Source organism: Manduca sexta, chromosome 7 (assembly GCF_014839805.1).
Source record: "Manduca sexta isolate Smith_Timp_Sample1 chromosome 7, JHU_Msex_v1.0, whole genome shotgun sequence".
NCBI lineage: Eukaryota > Metazoa > Arthropoda > Insecta > Lepidoptera > Sphingidae > Manduca > Manduca sexta.
Genome location: NC_051121.1, coordinates 8207054 through 8226521, shown reverse-complemented (window position 1 = coordinate 8226521; position 19468 = coordinate 8207054). Strand labels below are relative to the sequence as shown.

General features: G+C 35.9%; 1 protein-coding gene across 2 annotated transcripts in view; it reads left to right on the top strand.

The window, feature by feature from the left end:
- The window catches only part of LOC115441311 (stromal interaction molecule homolog), a 54859-nt gene extending 38302 nt beyond the window's left edge, over positions 1 to 16557 (top strand). The window contains exons 6-15 of one of the 2 annotated variants that reach the window (XM_030166166.2): positions 3702 to 3895; positions 5990 to 6109; positions 6395 to 6562; positions 7595 to 7729; positions 8818 to 8941; positions 9691 to 9753; positions 12524 to 12617; positions 12941 to 13258; positions 13502 to 13713; positions 14246 to 16557. In XM_030166166.2, coding sequence (XP_030022026.1) covers positions 3702 to 3895; positions 5990 to 6109; positions 6395 to 6562; positions 7595 to 7729; positions 8818 to 8941; positions 9691 to 9753; positions 12524 to 12617; positions 12941 to 13258; positions 13502 to 13713; positions 14246 to 14385 — 1568 coding nt within the window. In that variant the 3' untranslated portion in view covers positions 14386 to 16557. Of the gene's footprint in view, positions 1 to 3698; positions 3896 to 5989; positions 6110 to 6394; positions 6563 to 7594; positions 7730 to 8817; positions 8942 to 9690; positions 9754 to 12523; positions 12618 to 12940; positions 13259 to 13501; positions 13714 to 14245 lie in introns of both variants that reach the window. The other variant, XM_030166085.2, reaches the window with a different exon arrangement.
- Positions 16558 to 19468: the final 2911 nt, after the last annotated feature.

Here is a 19468-nt window from a genome sequence, read left to right as displayed (position 1 = left end):
TACCGCCACATCACGAGAAACTGCACTATCAAAAATGTTTATGGAATAGTCACAAGCTGCATTCAGTGTTAATATTGGTAATAAAATAGAATTGCAAAACAAGTGTTGAAGAATAAATTTCTTAAAAAATAACAGATGGAAGTTTTCGATTTATCGTTGTCAGTATGTATTTTTTTCTCGTAGAGTTACGATTCCATGAATAGCATGCATAACTCTCGTAAGTCAAAAGCACAGACTTTAAGATAACCTCTTTAATTGCAATATTTGTTACATACTACATAAATGATACAAAAAATAACTATACGCATGATATATGCAGAAAAAAATGAGTTTTCCCATCCACAAACGGCCGGTGTGCCAATAAACAGGTCGTCGTTAATTACAATTGTCAGTTTTGTAATTGAATGCCAAATGATATCGCCAGCACCTACGTTCATTATCGTAACCAATTATAATGTTTCGAGGAAACAGCACGTAAGGTCGATTTCAGGCGAGACGCGCGCTTGTTCGTTAACATTGTCCCGCGAATGAATGAAAACTTGGTGTCAACACACTTACATCACGTAGCAGAAGTGTGATTTAGGTTCATTCAGTGAGTTTCGCTCTCTCAGCTATACGATACCGGTCGTTCGTTTTTATTTTGTTTTTGTTTTTTTTTTTTTTTTTTTCTCGACGCCGTGTTGTGCATTGTGCTGTGATGTGATTATAAATGGTGTTTGAGACTTGGTTCGTACTGGGGTCTTCGTATTGTGTTTATTTATTGTTCTGCGGACGATATGTCGATTTGACTGATGATGGTAAAGTAGTTTTTGTTTTGTTTTGTGAATTTTAATCGATGCTTTATAAAATTGACATTAACAGCCGACAGAATTTCTTGGTTTTCCTCAAAACAGGTTAAGGAATGCTACACGAATATAAAAAAATATAAACACGAATAATTTTAAAATGATTTTTGTTTTTAATGACATGTCAATTATTTTGATACTGACCAGGTCAATTTATGTTATCCATCGTAGAATGCAGTTATCATCATATTAATTCGTATCTAAGCCGTTCAACTGAGTCATAAGTTAATTGCTTAGATTTCTAAATGATGTTGACACGTGATTTTACAGCGGCTACCTCAATTAAACCACTTTATCAACATTAATAATGCAAAGGATTACACAATTGGTTTCATATGTCAGCTTTGAATCTCCAGATGTGGTCTAAGACCAGTGATGTTGTGGCTTCGATACCCAGATCAAGCAAATATCTTTTTTAGGTAATTATTTTTTTTTAACACGTTAAATTCCGCCATGACAATGAGTGCCTATGCTAAGCTTGCCAAACGAAAACGAACCCTATGACATAGAACTTAAATAGTCCCGGCGTAACGCGATTCACTTGTTGCATCTCTGTCTGTCTTGAGATATATTTAAACAACAGGAACAGTATTTATTTGTATGTAATGATTAATTTGGCTTTAGTATATACTGAGTGAAGTGTCAGCGGATTTGGTGTTTATTTTCTTTTAAATAACATTTTGAACTGTTTTCCTCATAACCGGTTATGGCTTCTGAATTATGGTTTCTTAACTTAAAAACGAGGAAATTGAATATGTATTACTAACTAAATAAAGAGGTAAAGTTCAAACACGATAGCTGAGCAACACAAGTTAATATCTCCTTTGTTTACGCGAATGTTAGACTTTGAAATTCAGTCGCGGGGGGACTGACCATGATGGCTGCAAAGTCTTCGAAACGTCGAGAAATAATAAAAAAAATACTAAAACCGCGATAGATTCCGAAAATTAGTTTAATTTCAATAATATCTCCTAGTTTTCAATGTGACTACACCCTTATCGGTCTGTAGAATTCTAATAAAAAAAAAATGTTTTTTTCAAAATACACCTGAGATTAAAATGAACGCTTCGTTAAGCATTAACCATAGAAGGTCACGAGGGCATCGCTGAGATTTTAAAATGATGAAAAATGTTAATTTGATATACCGTTGTAACCTAAAGGGTTAATGTAGATATCTACTTTTTAACCGACTCCGAGGGAATGAGGTTATGTAAAACAGGTATTCTTTTTTATTGTTGCTTCAGCTATACATTTTCAGCCAGTGGTCGGGTTCTTTTTGTGTTGAGTTAAATATAAATGAAGTTACTACCGTATTCAAAATTTGCTTTTTCTGACTTTGAACTTCAAACGTAGAGAGTGGGTTCAAAATAAAATAGGATTTTGTTGTTTTGTATTGGGTTCAGTATTGATTTAACATATTACCATAATAAAAATATTGTTTGAACTTAATCTTGGAAGATACTGCAGGAATCTCTCAAAATAATATAGCATGAGAATAACTCTTTTTATTTTGAATTCAATTAGTTATTTATTATAATAACTAACAAAAAGGCAAAAATTAAATAGTTTTAACAGAAACTAAACGGACTCCAAAAACTACTGCAATTTAAAAACTAATTTAAGTTTATATAAACTGTTTAATAAGAAACAATTAAATCGGAAACAATTTAACCTTATTTCTAATTCGTGTTTTATGTTATTAGTGTTATTCGCAATTTATAGTAGGTGTATAATATTGATATGCTTTACATTTGTCATTGATTTGGACATCGCGGCACATCGCGGTATTTTGATTTAAAAAAATGTAGCAGGGTTTTTCAAATTCTCAGAAGTTTATGATATATTCATATTATAAAATAAATATTACCAACCCGAAAGGTTATGTTGGTTTCAACGGCCCAATGTTGATACTAGGGAGTAAGTATAGCAGCATCCGAACCAGCATAAGGACAAGTCTATTAGCCCCCAAGCTTCCCCCCCCCCCCCCCTATATCGACATACCTACCAAAACCCTGTATTATTTGCTGACTTACAGCTGACACACTCGTAGCTCTACTACTAAGAGTTGTATTGTAATAAATATTTTAATTGTAATTTTTTTGAGCACACAAATTTTATATTGTTATAAGACCATCTGATTATTTTATGTTTAAAAACAGTATTTAATGGCACATAATACTTGTATATTTGAACTCTTTATATTTATAGGGCATAGTGATGTTAATTGAGATAGACTCCCGCTTTTTTTTTTATTTCCGAAAATTTGTATCTAGGTACGTATTTAAGTGGTGTAGGTATTATTCATTGCCAGAAGTATTCCGGCAAATTAATTTTAACGTATTGTAAATTCCAATTTAGAAAAATTATAAATATATGCGGGCTCGTCTTTGTCTAGATTTTTTACTAGGTCGTATGACACTGCTTATAATATTTACTGTTACAAATAAACATTGCGAAAATCATTGATAAACGGTGGAATGTAAATGACGAATTATAATAACGTATGTCAAAATAACAATTATTCGTGCTACAATAGAAGTTATCCGGCATATCGTATTTACATTGACAATGCAGAACAATTTTATAACACTGTAGCAGATGCTAAGCACACTATAGGCAAATATAATGTCGACAAGCAATAGAAATAGGGGTCGCCACAATTATGGCGGCCAGTTTCATTTCACACCGACTGATTTCGGAGCGAGCTACTGCCCTGCTAGCTTAACATAATATGTACGATGATCTCTATTTACTGGGGAAATAGTCCTATCAGAGAGAATTCATACCTCAGTTTAGTTTAACAACTACTATGTTGACACCATACGAGCATGTCATCACGCGCTGTGTTCACAGAAGGCAGCAGATGGAAGGACTGGCTGCTCGCGTCTCTCATGCTGGGCGCGGTGGTCGGCGGCTGGGCGGCGTTGCGAGCTGGACGCGCGAGTCGCACGCAGGTGCAGCGCATGTTGCGCGACATGGAACAGCTGCGCAAGGCGGAGATGGCGCTGAACGACATGCAGAAGGAGCTTGAGAAAGCACGTTTGGAACAGGTGAGGTTATTAATCGTAGAGCTGTGATGTTGATATATTTGAAGCCCTATGAGCTGATGACTTTCTGTGTAGTTGTATTGCGTGACACGAACACTGCCCTTGGGTCCCGGGTTCGATTTTGGATTTGGTAATGATGTTTGGTTTTTGTACTCAGTATCAGCCTAGACTCTGGAGTTTGTGCTAGATTTGGCGAATGGCTCGCCCTCTTCACTTAATGGAACGGAACATACAAGCGAAAACTGGCGTCCTGCTTGCACCTCTGCATGATCCTTCGGTGATAAAGGCATCACATGTGTTTGTTTTTGTAATACCACGGTCGCACGGAAACTCGACCCAGACTGTCAATTGTGACATCGATTCACCGTTTCTACTCTCGGTTCTGAGGGATAGAATGTTTAGGGTAATCATAATATCTAAACTGTTGGACGTTATGAGTAAACTACTGTATACAATATTGTCACTCAGATCTCGATGTAGTTAGGTGGAGCGCAATTGATTGTTTGTTTACGTGACACTTAGCAAAATAAAATGTTGTTTACATAATTTATTTTATTAAACACTCAGATACAATAGTGAAGATACGTGACGCTGTATAAAAGTCTGATTGTATTACGTGATTTTGAACACATTATAATATACATATCATACACATTCACACCTTTGATTCCCAAATGGGTAGGCAGAGGCGCAACTGGTTCATCCACTTTCCCCTGTATATAGCACATCCTATGATGTAGTAAAAGGCGAGCCTATCGCGATATCGGGTGCAAATTCCAGTCTCCGGGCTGATATCCAATAGAAAAACCTAATATCACTGCTCGACCAGGGAATCGAACCCGAGACGTCAGCGCTGCAGTCATCCCACAAAAATATTTTATATTATTACAAAAACTTTATATTCGTATAGGCTTGTTTGCTCATAGGCACTTAGCTTCTAAATCTTACTTCTTAGTAATATAAATGCGATTTTTTTTCAAAAATGTTTGTATGTTTGTAATTCCCTAATTTTGAATATTGGCGAGCACTTTACCGACCAAAGTGGTAAATAAATATGACTGAATTATGAGTAACGAACACACACTTCTATTCATATTATTCGTCTGTACTCTGCAAGGCTACTACTAAATCAGGCTTTAGAAGTAAACTGAGGAAATGCTGAACGGATTTGATCCTAACGTATATACTATAGATCTTTGTAATTTCCTCCAGTAGGATATATTTGGCTTTTTAATCTGTTTTTGAAATAAATGGCGCTGGCTTTGTACTGATCGCGCTATAAAAAGGTTTTTAACGCGGGCGAGGTCGCGAGCAACGCCTAGTACAATAACAAACGTACTTCGAAATCCCTGCCCACGCGTGTCATCAAACGGCGTGCAAATAACAGTCATGTCAACGTATTGCTATCATTTTGTCGCGGCCTTGACTTTAAACTAGTGGGTGTCTACTTCAAAAACAGTTTTTTATGTCTATTGTATAATTTGAGTTATTGAAATGGAATTATTATTTTTTTTTGAGAGAGGGATACGTTTGGGCACAGTGGAGATGAAGTTTGGCACTCAGAGAGCATCGTCTTAATTATCACATAGGCAACATTTATATTTAAGGATTTAGATTAGCAAGAAATCTCGCAGAAGTTATCTTTCGTAAGCTATTTTGAAAATCGCACTTGCGGCAAGTCGTATATGTATCCAGTTATTGAAATATTGCTGCTAGTGTAAACCCATATGGAAGTTCTTATTCAATATATTGCAACAAGAACTTGCTAGTATATAAGAATAGCCTTTACACAGCAGGAGTCGCGTGTAAATGCCAATCTTTGTGACAACTCCGTATAAATGTACCAGTTTTGTTAAATAAAATAATATATCAAATTTATAGTCGAAAATTCTTTTAGCGGTATTTAACATTTTATACACAGCAATAAAAAATAAAAGACCTAAAAACATCAAAGCGTTGCCACACAAAAAAAAATGTGTTAACTTCTTAATTACCATGAGAGATAAGATTGAGCGACATTGTTACACTTTCGAGCTCGTATTTAACTGCGATGTCGTTGCAGAAATGATATGCACTTTTTTTTTTTAATTGTGACAGGAAAACGTGACAACAGAGAAGAAAAACTTGGAGAAGAAGTTGAGGGAAGCGGGCGACACGCCGCTGTTGAACTCCGCCACGTCGGATCTGGAGGTGACGCAACTCAAGTCTGAAATAGAGGTGAGTATTTGTAAAATTGAAATTATAAATACGAAAAGAATCCATCACGTTATAACATATTTATCTTTTTGCCAAGTTCTGTTTTCGAAGTCAGTAAACGTTGCAATGTTTTAAAATTATATTCGAATTATAAACTAGGAATATGTTAAAATACGGACTCTAACGACCAAAACTTCTGTCCTTTATAACTATGATATTGTCACGTATATTATTGCTCAAAAAAACGTCGTATCCGGCTCGAAGGACCAAAAATTCCATGCTGTAGGAATAAACTTTTCTCTCCAGATGTTGAGGGCAGAACTCCGCCGCGCTGAAGGCGAGTTGGAAGACCGATGCTGGGCGCCGCCTCCAGGTCTTCAGCAATGGCTGCAGCTGACACACGAGGTCGAGAACAGGTCGTACCTACGCAAGAAGCAGCAGGCGGACCTACAGCTTCAACAGGCTAGAGACGCGGTGAGTATAGGGAACGTTTTCTGAGCGGTACTATAATTTTATTTATACGCGTAGGCTATGGAAACTTACTCTAAGTGATAGTGTAAAGTTTTTTTTTTTTAAATCCGTAGTCTACGCCGGCAGCCTGGTGGGACATGTGATTAGAATGGTATCCACCGCGGAATAGTTCTTTTGACGTTTGTTTTTCCGAGACTGTGGTTCAGTTCCGGTGGAGTAGAGCAATTTCATTCTGTAGAATAATACGTTTTTTTTTTATTTAACTCCAAATTAAGAAAATACATATTATTCTACAGATTATTATTATATCCCATAATTATTTAAGTCGGATATTAGCGTCCAACGACACTCATGTTATCATTCAGTTATATAGCGAAACAATGTATTTCAGCAGGGCCATCCATCGAAGTTTTATTTCCCCCTTTTATTAGTCAACTAAGAAAAAATACTGACATCAAAGACAAGTTACACTCACAATAACAATACATGGAATTCCTTAAATGTGATGTTATCTAGTTGCGCATACGCAGCTCGATTGAGCTTAATTACAAGATTAATTATCTCAATTGATAAGCTGAGTATCTTTAATCGTTGTTTTATACGTTATTCAGTTGTTGAGTAAGATGATGGTTATAAAGTATAAACTGGTTTAAACAATTTTTTTTTTCGTAGAATGTGTATTACGTACAGCTGTTTGATTCGACGCAAATTTAAAGGCAAATATTTTACAAATCTTTATCATAATTTCATTAGCAATCAGCAAAAAACAAAAAACATTTCCACATGTATTGATGAACTTAGTTTTGTATGTTCATTAAAATTTGTTTTTAAAGTCCAATTTGTACATTTTTTATTTTTTTGTTTAAAACAAATATTTTAACCCTCAGTACTACAGCAGGCCCTTATTTAGCAGCGAGCAATATTTAATATTTATACCTAAAAATACCTACCTACAGATATTATTAGAAGCCAGGTAAGTATGTGATATTATATTTAACATTTTTAAGCTAATTCCGTATGTATTATTCGTTCCAGTGCGAGAAGCTACGTAAGAAACGCTCTTCGTTAGTGGGTGCGTTCGTGTCGACCCACGGCAAGTCGATCGACGACGTGGACCGCTCCATCGTGGAGGCACGCACCGCCCTTAACGAGGTCACGCAGGAGCTGCAGGTGAGCTAGGACCTTAGAAAACATCCTCTTACATTTTATTGTTTTGCATGACGAGACGAGCTTGCCGTTCGCCTGGTGGTAAGCGATGCGACCGCCCATAAACAGAAGAAACACCATCCAACACCTAAGTATTGGTTGGTATTCCTCTGCATTCGCCATCCTGAGACATGAGATGTTAAGTCTTAGTATGTCCAGTAGTTACACTGCTTATAATGTCAAACCGGAACACAACAGTGACTACACACTGCTGCTTGGCGGCAGAAATAGACATTGCGGTGATAACTACCCAGGCGGACTCTCACATGAGACCTGTCACCAGTAAATCTTCTTACTCTTGGATGTCTAATGCACAGCGGTTTCTGAGTCTTATGTGATATTTGGATGGAAAGGGATATTTACAGAACTGCCAAATTTTACATAGTGAACATACATTGTTACGTTTATATTAGTAGGAAAAGTAGAATTGAAAGGTCCACATTTCTGATACAAGATTTCGGAGGCTTCATTCTCTACGATAGCGTATACTCGTAACACAACCGTGTTACGTCATCTTAGTTAAATAAGCGTGAAATGGTATTCTGTATACCAATTGCTATTGTCTGAAACGCAAACGCAACGTTATGCGCAACGTAATAGGGTACCGGACAAATTTTTGTTCTTTACTATTATCGAATATTTACATAATATAAATTATAACACAGAAGGAATTATTAAAATCCGGTGAAAAATCAACAAGTTATTTAACAGGAAACAGAAAAGAGACAAAATACCCACATGTGACGTCATCGGGAATAACGACGCGTGCGAAAGAAAGAGATGAAGCGATATCCCCACATCGCGCCCACTTCAGCATATTACAATATTTTAAATATGAACTACTCGCTCATTTTTTAACCAATTTTTATGTAGTTTTCGCAAGAGTGCTTCTTTTACGTATTATTAACCATTACATATAGAATAATATACAAAATCAAGCATAGGCCGGTCCCCTATTGTTACGCAGTATAAAAATAACGCGTGACAGAGAATAAGGCTGCTGATTACATTTTCTGAAGTCATGCAGTAATTATTGTTTTTATAATTTCCAGGAGCGAATGCACAGATGGAAGCAGATCGAGCGTCTGTGCGGATTCAACATAATCAACAACAACGGCTTGCAGTACCTCGAGACGGCGCTGTACAGGAACGTGAACGGCAGGCCCTCGGGGAGACGTGAGTAACCCTACACTACTATTATCATAACACTAGGTGTTGCTCGCGGTTTCGTTCGAGGAAGGAGTCTTTCCCGCTATAAATGATACGTAGCGCCACCTGGACGACGCCAGAAACATTTATGTAAAAATAATTAAATATTTCTCATTGGAGCAAATTGCTGGGATAAAAGTAGCTTATGTGTTTATCCAATACATGGTCTATCTGTGTGATCAAATCCTTTTGGTTGACACTGCGGTTACTTCTAACATACATACAAATATCCAAACATAAACAAGATGTAAAACGCACCACACTGGCTTACGGAATGTCGCGTTCCGGGATCGACATCTGTACATACGTTCTCGACTAGGCCGGCATAATCGTCTCACATAATCTATACAATCTGGACGTAACTCAACTCACCATAAGGTGTAGGATCGCCTTGCGGGGTCCATATAAAAGTCACACACACTCACTCCTTTTATTCCTGAAGGGCTAGCAGGCTAAGCTGGTGCACCCACTGTCCACCGTGTGTACTTTCCCATGTGATAGGGGGCGAGCCTATCCATATCGGGGATAAGTTTCATAATCCGAGCTGATATTGAGTAGAAAAAACATCACTTTACTCGGCCTGTGGATAAAACTCGAAACCTCAGCACTGCAGTCGTACTGTAACACGCCACGCCACCGAGCTCGTAAAAAAACCGTCCAGAAATATAAAAAAAAATAAGTAAGACCATAAATTCAAATTCGATATATTTTTCCAGCCCGCATGAGCAGCTCTCAAGACGACCTGAGCATCGGCGACGACACGTCCCTCTGCGGCTCAGGTAAGAACGACGACGCGTCGCTCCTACACGAACACTTCGACTGACCGGACTCGCGCGGCAGCAACACCTGCATGTGCATTCCTTATGGAAACGTCGCTTGCTACAAATAGGAGGGAGAGAAATGCTTAAGACATAAAACTGTTTGATATTTCGATTTTGTGGCCGTAAATTAACTTTAAGCGATTGCGATTGCCATGTAACTTAATGTAATTAACAAGTAACTAACAAATGTAATTGAATAAGGCTTAAATCTGTTATCGATTTACCCCATTGGCTTGTCAATAAAAAACAAACTTAATCAAAGTATAAGAAATTACAACTGTATAATTTTATGTGTTTTTGACTTAAGCATTTGTGTCTCCTTTGAATTGAGATATTAGTCGATAGTACAAAAACAACGCTTCTCTCGTCTGCTAATTAATGTTTAGTGCTTCAGTATAAAAAAAATATGAAATTTAAGTTTATTTAAACATAAAATCTAATTTCGCTGTAATATATTTAAATGCTTTTTATCTCTATTATTTACCTTATTTATATATTAATTTTCGCGAGTAATGTCCTGTTTTAATCGATAATAATGTTACAACAACCGAGCGAATGAATCGATAAATAATCGACTATTTCAGCAGTGACCATTTTCATCAAGAATGCATACATTTGTAATACTTGCTACGTAGTGGCTAAACATAAGGTTTTGTAAAAAAGACATTTTGTGTATTTTGCGTTTTGATTTAGTGACCATTTTATAGCAATTATTTAACATGAGTTTTTTTTCGTAGTATTAATTTTATGTAAAATTTAGAAACTGCATGGACTATTAGTAAACTTTTTATTAAACTAAATGTGTCTAAGATCAGTGTGAAGACATGTTGAAAATACTCTTAACAACTGAAAATAGGCAATTAATCGAATGAGCCATATTTTTATAGGTTTAATAACTGAAAGGGGTTAATGCATTTTCCCTGTTAATATAGAATCTGTATTTAATATGGGATTGAAATATTTGTATGTAATGGACAATAGATGTAATACGAGATGGCAAAGTTGCTTACCTGATGTTCTATACACAATCGACTTATCAAAAATTATTTCAACAAACGATTCCAATCCCTACGTACTGATCAATGGCAAGTATGAACCAATCAAAATTAGGCATTTGAAAAAGTGTCTAATGAGCTTCATTCTGATTGGTAAATTTTCGCTGTCAATCCGAATGCTACGATTGGAATCGCTTTTTGGCCAATAGTCTACAATTTTACATTCAGGATTGTTAAATGTATTTTATCGTTATAAATAATATTTATTAGGACAGTTCAATACTTACAACTCGCTTTTAATAACAATATATTTTACGCACAAGTACCTTCCGAGAATATGTTTGAATATTGTGATAAACGTAATCATAAAAATATTTTAAGCGTAAGTTTAAAAATAAAAAAAAAACTAATACCTTAGGTTATAATAAATAGGATGTGCTCAAAGATATATTTCCATTTACAATTTATATACAGCAAAGTTCTGTACTTAAAAATGTTGCCATCTTTAGATTTAGTCGATTATGAATATTTAATACATTTTACTTAATGTCAAAGTTAGACACTACACACAGATCTATCAAATCGATTTTAAATATTATCTTAACAATATGATAAATTTTTAATGAAAATAATGTTAAAATTAATAAAAATACACAATTTACAATTCATATAATATTTACAATATAATTAAAAAGTTGCATTTCAATTCTTAAAAATCGGATGATGACAGTTTGCCCTAACTGATCACAGATATTGAATGTTCCTGAATTAGATCTTATTTAATAACAAACTGATAAATATTGCGACATTTGTGCTAAGAAAAGGTGTTATTTATTGCTCTAGCTAGTTTCTAAGCAGCATTTTGTTACCGTATGCTTAGTGTTTTAATAAATAAATAAATTTTGAAATTGTTATCGCATCACAATCGGTAGGAAGCTTTCAGGCAATATTTGTATGGTAAAGAGCATGTATGAAATAATTTGTAAATATTTTGGCTGTCGGTGTTGGTTTCTTTTCCTTTCCTTTGCGCATGTTAAGTTGCTAATGTTGTGGATACATCACGGCTTATAGCAGGGTTATCGCACGCATCTAAAGAAGGGCTTGGTTTTGGTCCGCGGGTCGACATTTTATCGCTATTAACTGTCCTGGAGACGATAAAAATATTAATAAACATTTTTGTAACCTATATGTAAATACAAGAAAAAATGTAAGCTTGTCGTTTTCCTCTAAGCATTGTGACGCCTAACTGACAAATATGTAGCCAACGTAATAAAAACGCGTATAGTGACGTCGCTTTGCCCTAACATTAACATTAGTCGATAAATTAGTCGATTTTTGTACTTTTACCAAAATCTGTTTTCTATGCACGTTTGAAAGCTTTTGACGATTGTGATTTTGTTTTATTTTCTCCCACTATCCAGCTTCCATCATTGTACCACTATAGTTTAGAGATATGCTTTTATCAGTGTTTTATGGCATCCGTTATTTTTGGCACGCTGTAAGGTAAGAATGTTGGAATATACGCTTCTTTGCTTCTATTCATATATGAACATACTATCTATATTATTTCATACATGCTTCGAAGATATACATAATCATTTGGATGTAGATCGAGCATTTATTTGCTTAAAATATGGAGAATATTAACGGGATTAGTGTTAGATAAGTTTTAATAGTTGTAATTTAGTAACGTATTGTGGAGAGCTTTTATTAATGGTACTGTAACATTGCAGTTGCGGACAACTTCGGATGGCGAGAAGACTCGTCGGGCAGTGAGGAGCCCGACTCCCCACACTATCCCCTGGACCTGAGACTTGCTGAAGCAAGGTAAGATCATACTGTCATCACCTTTCTTGATTTCTACACTTTAGATATTAAATGATAAAGTTTCTGTTATTATATTATTTTTTTGAAATTATTATACGCATGGCTTTTTTTTCCACTTAAACTTCAAAAAATAAAAATATCTGCCTCAAAATCTGAAAATTCAGGATCACTGCATAAAATTTCGATATCGAGTGGTTTTAAAGAGCAATAAATTAGTTAGAATCATAATTGTTAAAAGTAAATATATCTACATTAACAATAATATGCATCAAAAACGTACATAAAAAATAAATATAAAATAATATATCTGTTGTTGTCCATAGGTTGCAGTTAGAAGAGCGTCTGGCGCAGGAGGCGCGCGAGCGGCGCCAGGAGGAGCGGCGCCAGGATGAGCGACGTCAGGACGAGCGGCGTCAGGACGAGCGGCGCCAGGACGAGCGGCGCCAGGACGAGCGACGTCAGGACGAGCGACGCCAGGACGAGCGACGTCAGGATGAGCGACGCCAGGACGAGCGGCGCATTGATGACAAGAAGCACTCCGCTGAAGAGCTCCGCTCTAAGAACTCGTACAATGACGTCAGGAAATCGCCTATCGATGAGCGGCGCAAGGACCAAGTGCAGTTCATACTCGGCGGCGACAAGTCAGTTCAACACATCGATTTATCGATATCGATACTACCGAGTCGGTGTAATATGACTAATGAATTCAAACAGATATGTGCCCATATTCTGAATTATGACATTGCATTTCTTGGGGTCAAGAAATAGATCTTAAGAATTTTTATAGCTTCTTTTTGGCAGCTTATGTTATGAAATTGACGTCATTCCAGGTACACGGTTCTCTTAGGCAATATAAAATAAAATTTCAATGTATATCGTGTCAGTGTGAACTGGACGGGCGAGGACTTGAGCCGCGCGGTGCACTCGCAGCCGCAGCTGCGCGCGTCGCTGCGCGGGCCGCTGCCGCCGCCGCGCCGCCCCGCCTCCTCCGGACACATCGTGCGCTCGCGCAGCTCCGACCTCGTGCCCGCCGGCCTCGACGACCCGCGCGCGCCGCCGAGGAACCCCTTCACACGACAGAAGCCGCTGGCTGAAGGTCAATACTTCCATGTGTTGCTTCAGTGTTAATATATTAATATACGACTCTTGTGCATACGCCTATCTGTTTCTTGATAGTGTATTGTAATCAAGTCTAGTGGAAGTTAAAGGATACAGTAGAGGTTTTTATGCATTCAAGTTATTTGGCAATATATCGATAATGATAACCATCTAATGATGGAAAATATCGATATTTTTTGTAATGTTCAAATTTTAATGATTTAAATAGTTTGCTTTATTATTAACAAAACTTATTTGCGATCAGATGACGAGAGTAATAAATCGCAGCACTAATTCTAATCGCTACTTGTAAGTTGGGATCTTGCTTTTTAGAACTCTGTGGCACTACCGACTAATGTATGAATGACATGCATGATTCGTGGCTTTATTAATCAATAACTCGTCAATGACTAAAGATGTCTAGCATTAGACTATGGAATTCATTCGTATTTGTACTCATAATACCTGTACTTATCTCATAGTGTATTAAATTTTACACGATTCAGGTCAATAAAAAAAAACATTTACAGACGTTCGGACTCCATCCAGCAATACGCCGCCCGAGGAGGAGTCCACGGACTCGTCCCTAATGGACGACGAGGGAGTCCCGAAGCCTCGCAAGCGTCGCATCCACCTCCCGTTCGGTAAAAAAACGAAGACGCCCGCGTGACGCTCACCCACCAGTGTAACACGAACTCTACGCTGTCCGCACTGTCTCGGACGTGATTGTTTTAGGGATAGCGGTTGTCACAACGCGGGATGCCGTAGGCGGTTGTAGTTTTGTAATATTAAGGCAGTCCGTAAACTACGTCATACAAGGGGAAGTGTTATCGTGTGACAAGAAGAGACGAGTCATCATTTGTGATATGTTTACTAAAACTGAACTTTTACGACATACTTAAATATCTTTTATTTAAATTCCAGTGTGTTACGTCATACTAGAGCGCACATAAAAGTGTGATAAAGGTGAAGGCAGGCTTCAATAATGATACGTGTGACGTAATTTATGGATGGTCCCTTGTAATAATAGACATGTGTTGTCACTGCGCTTGTGAAAAGTATCGACAAAATGATGTGTTTTAATGATCATGTCTTCCGTTGTATTATCGAGATTTTATACTGAAACGTAACTACAAGCAATACAGCGTGTACATATGTAAGTAATTGTAAAGTAATAAGAAAATAAATAAGTGAGCGTCCTTATGAATGTCGATTAATTGTAAAAATTTTGGGATTTTGTACTTTAATGTATCCAGTAGAATATACTTTCAACTTAAATTGTATTTTGTATTTTGATATAATATTAAAATGTATGAATAATATAATTATGAATACATATTTTACTATTTAAACTAACAAATTACAGTATAGCTGCTTTGAAGTTGGTCACAAGTGGAAGGGGGTACTGTGGCTGGCTAATTCAAAACAGTTTTAAAACTGTGCATTATACGGTCTAAGATTCATGTAGCTAATTGAAATGTAATTTAGAAATACTTAAATTAAAAACTTGATAAAATTGCATAAATATATTTTATAAGTAATACATTTGTAATATTTTTAGTGCACGTTATATTGACAATCGATATTCCACTTTACGCGTGCGTCGTGACAACACAAAAAATAAATGAAATCTCGACTTATCTCGGCGTTTCTTCTCGGTTGTATTATTTTCGACTGAGTTGTTTTAAGTTATTTCGCTTTTTTCACCTCCCTCTACGGTTGCATATTATATTTTCGCACGTTTGTATTGTTTGAATACACTATATTTAAGCTTTATTTTATTTGTACTTAACATGACATTTGTCATTTTATCATTTACCTTTAACGGCTGATTTCAATAAGCGATCTCGATCGCTTTTTCAGTCCATCACGAAAATGGATCAATCAGAACAAAGTAATTTTTACATGTTTATAAATTACTTAGTTTTTATTGGTTTATTCACGGGATTGTATCAATGATTAGATTGGAAGCGTTTATTGTAAACGGCCGGAAAAGAACCTGGGACGAGGGCATTTTAGTTTTCATTTTTTGTTTTCATATCTATGTGCATCATCATATACGTATCTGCAAAATAATCGGACGTGTGAAATTTGTCACCTGTCTACATTTACGATTTGGAAAAATATTTATTTTTGTATATATTGGAGTGTTATTAATATACATTTTTACGTTTTCTATATTAACAATAATATAAATTACAATACGAAATTTTACATTTGGTTGTGAACGGATGTAATCGCATCAGTATATTTATTTATATTCCCGTTAAGGGAATATATATTTTACCGTTATTACTTGTATAGTAGTTATACATCCATAAGTCGATAGAATCAAGTCTATAACTGCCTGTATGTGTATTATTTCCTTTGTGTAGATTTCGATTTTTATACTAACTTACATTGTGTATGAGCATCAGAGTATTTTTCTTCGTTTAATTATTATACACCACGATAAATATGCGGAAAAAAAAGCAATAGTTTTAATGTGCGAATGAAAGCGTGTTGGCGCAGCGTTAGTATTTTGTCTCCCTCGCACGTCTTCAACGCATTGGAAGTGACGTCAGTATTGAATTATGATTGCTTATTTTATTATTTGACCATTTTACCCCCAATAGAGTTGAAATACATCTATATTTTTTATTCTTGATTTATAAAAAACTATTATTATTATTATTATGTAAATTTTGTGTAATTTTTAAAAACGAAGTAAAATACTCTATTATAATTATTACGAAGTTAGGTTAATACGTTCATTACGCGTGGTGTTACTGCGTATACGTAAAATATAATACCTTTGCAAATGTGACGTATATTGTAGAAAAACAACAAATATGACCGAAAATCATTGAGAAATATGTGGGTAAATTATGTGCGTCCGTCTCACCGGACTATGAGAGTGAAGGAACAGAGAGTGCACCTGTGTATTGCGCACACACTCGTTCATTATAGTATCTTCCGTATATTTGGCTGATCTCCATCGAGATTGTCCGCCGTGGCAGAAATTCGATTAGGAAGGAATCTAATTATGTGCGACTAGTACTTACTTATTAAAAAGAATGTAGTGTTTGTCAACGTTCATGTACAGTATAAATATATTACATTCATTTGCGTCGATAATTTACTTATGGGTGCAGTAAATTATGGAATTTCGTCTTCCAGTTTGCTACTCAAAGCAGCTTGAGTGGAACTTAACGTTGCAATACTCTAAATGGCTCGAAAATAATTATTTATTATTTTAAATGAATAAATAAATAATCTGCACATCAATAAAACAAAATATTAGTAAATATCAGAATACGATATGAATAGAATAGATTGTTCATCACTGGATCCAAAGCGCAGCTTATGTCGATGTCTAATCTTTTTTTGTTTCGCGGAGAAAGTGCCTTATTACTACCGCCCAGCCTTCGTGGGGGGCGACTGAGCGGTTATGCTGGGGTAACCGTGCCTTACGGCCCGGCATTGAGCCGCCCGGATTTGATGGTGACCTTCGGGCGACCGCCGGGCCGAGTCCCTAGCCCTATATACAACTTAACCTATGCACGGCCTACCAGCTAAAACTCCGCGGTGGCCCTCTTCGGCGCATTAGGGACGGCTGCGGGCTTCCTCTGACGTTGAAGTGTCTAGCCTGCGACCGCAGCCGCCCCTGATGTCGATGTCTAATCTGTAGGAATCAAAACTTGCTAACAGTCAATTATTTAATCGGCCGTTAAATCTTAACCTGTTGTTTAAAAAATATCTGGTGTTATGTTTGAACTTTGAGTGTGTATGAAAAAGATAATGCAGAGCGTATTACTTATGTTAAATACGGACGGTAATACATTTTATTTATACCTAGAAAACACTTTCTTATACTGCAGTTGCAAATATGATGTTAAAATATCTATTTGCTACATTATTTTATGGTTCTTTTCAGATCCAGATCAGAATCCAGATTTTAAATAATACTGTGAGAAATGTGTTTCTGTGGGCATTTAAAACAATCATAAAAATCCACAAAAAATAATTAAGTATATATTTTATTATCGTTGCTTTATCTTTGGCCGATAAACCACAAATAAGTCGTGACGGCCTAAACGTAATTTTATTAACTTGTACATTTAAATATGCAAGTACTTACTAAAATTGCCTTTGTAAGTTACATTAACACAATATCGCATCATTCCCTTATGTTTGCTTAGTTTGATAGCGATATATTTTGACCCTTAGCTGTATGATTGTAGATTAATATAAGACAAATTAACATGGTGCTAAATGAACACATTTCAGACTGATGACCACACGCGTGGCAAAATATTTGTATGGATTTTTATTAGTTGTTCATTGTCTACGTCGGAATTTAATAAATAATAAATCGTCAACGTGCGTATAAAACATAGGTTCATGTAAATCTTGCCCAATGTAAAAATTTACAATAGAACTACCTGATGATGTTTTATACTTTTTTATGCTATTAAGATTTTTTTTCAAGGCGCGTATACAGGACGGGTAACGTATAGAAGAAAATAAGACTTGTTCAGATTATACAATGTAATTGAGTACCAGCCTTACGTTTTACACCCGATATCTATTCGACCATATACGACTTGTATATCGACTCCATTCGCTATTTTCGGACCGATAGCGAAAATGAACCAATCAAATAGTTTATTTCCAATGCTTACAGATTAGAATTTTTTTATTAGTTATATTCTCGGGATCGGTCTAGAAATAAGTGTGAGATCGTTAAGAAATCGGCTTTTAGTATCCTTGTATGCGCAACTTTTATAGCATAATTTTTGTGTTAACTTTGTTGCGCCATGTTTTCAATATTATCGGGTGTATTTATTGATTTCAAGTTCCCAGGATTGACGATTGTGCATCAAAAAGTGTCTAATATGGAATCTGTTGGTTTAGTCCAACATTCATTGCTCGACACTTGGAGCCTTTTTCGTATGTTTCAAATAGTATTGCTTTTTTACAAAGTGCCACGCGATTGGCGCTGCTATGTACTTTATACTTACTTCATCGGCTTTTCCCAGTTGTGTCAAATTCAAATATGTTGTACTTAAAAATAGTATAATGCAGTTGTGTAGAGTACAAAACAGATTTTTGTGAATGATCCTCATGTGACAGGAACATTATTGTAGAATAATTTTTAGATTATTTTAGTGAAATCAAATGAGATCTACTTTGTGACAATGATACATGAAAAAATTATTGTTATTTTTTATACGGTAGATATTCAAATTGGTGATACGTTTAATATTCAATCACAGTCGCAATTTTATTTATTTCGTAGATAACGAGCAATTCAGAAGTTGCCAAATTCATTGTCACACAGCAGGTCTCAGTATAATTTATATGTAATTTTATTTCAGGAATTGTATATTTTTAGACCCAAGAGATCTGATCGCGTTGTAACAAAAAGACAAATCGTGATAAATTGTTAAATGATTGAAAGTTAATAAATATTGAATCTTGTGTGGTGTTTAATTTTATGTAAGTGTTACAACGGTATGTAGCTGTAGTCCGCCTAGAATAATTATATTTCATACTAGCTTATGTGCTCGCAACTTCGCCCGCGTCCTAGCTTTTTTGGGATAAAAGCCCAGCTCTATATTTTCCCGGGATAAGTACCCAATAATCTTCCCATGGTCTCAAATTATCTCCATACCCAATTGTATCGAAATCTGTTAGGTGGTTTTGTGTTTATCGCGTTCAGACAAGCCAACAGATGTGGGGGGAGATATTCTCTATATTACCAGCTTTTG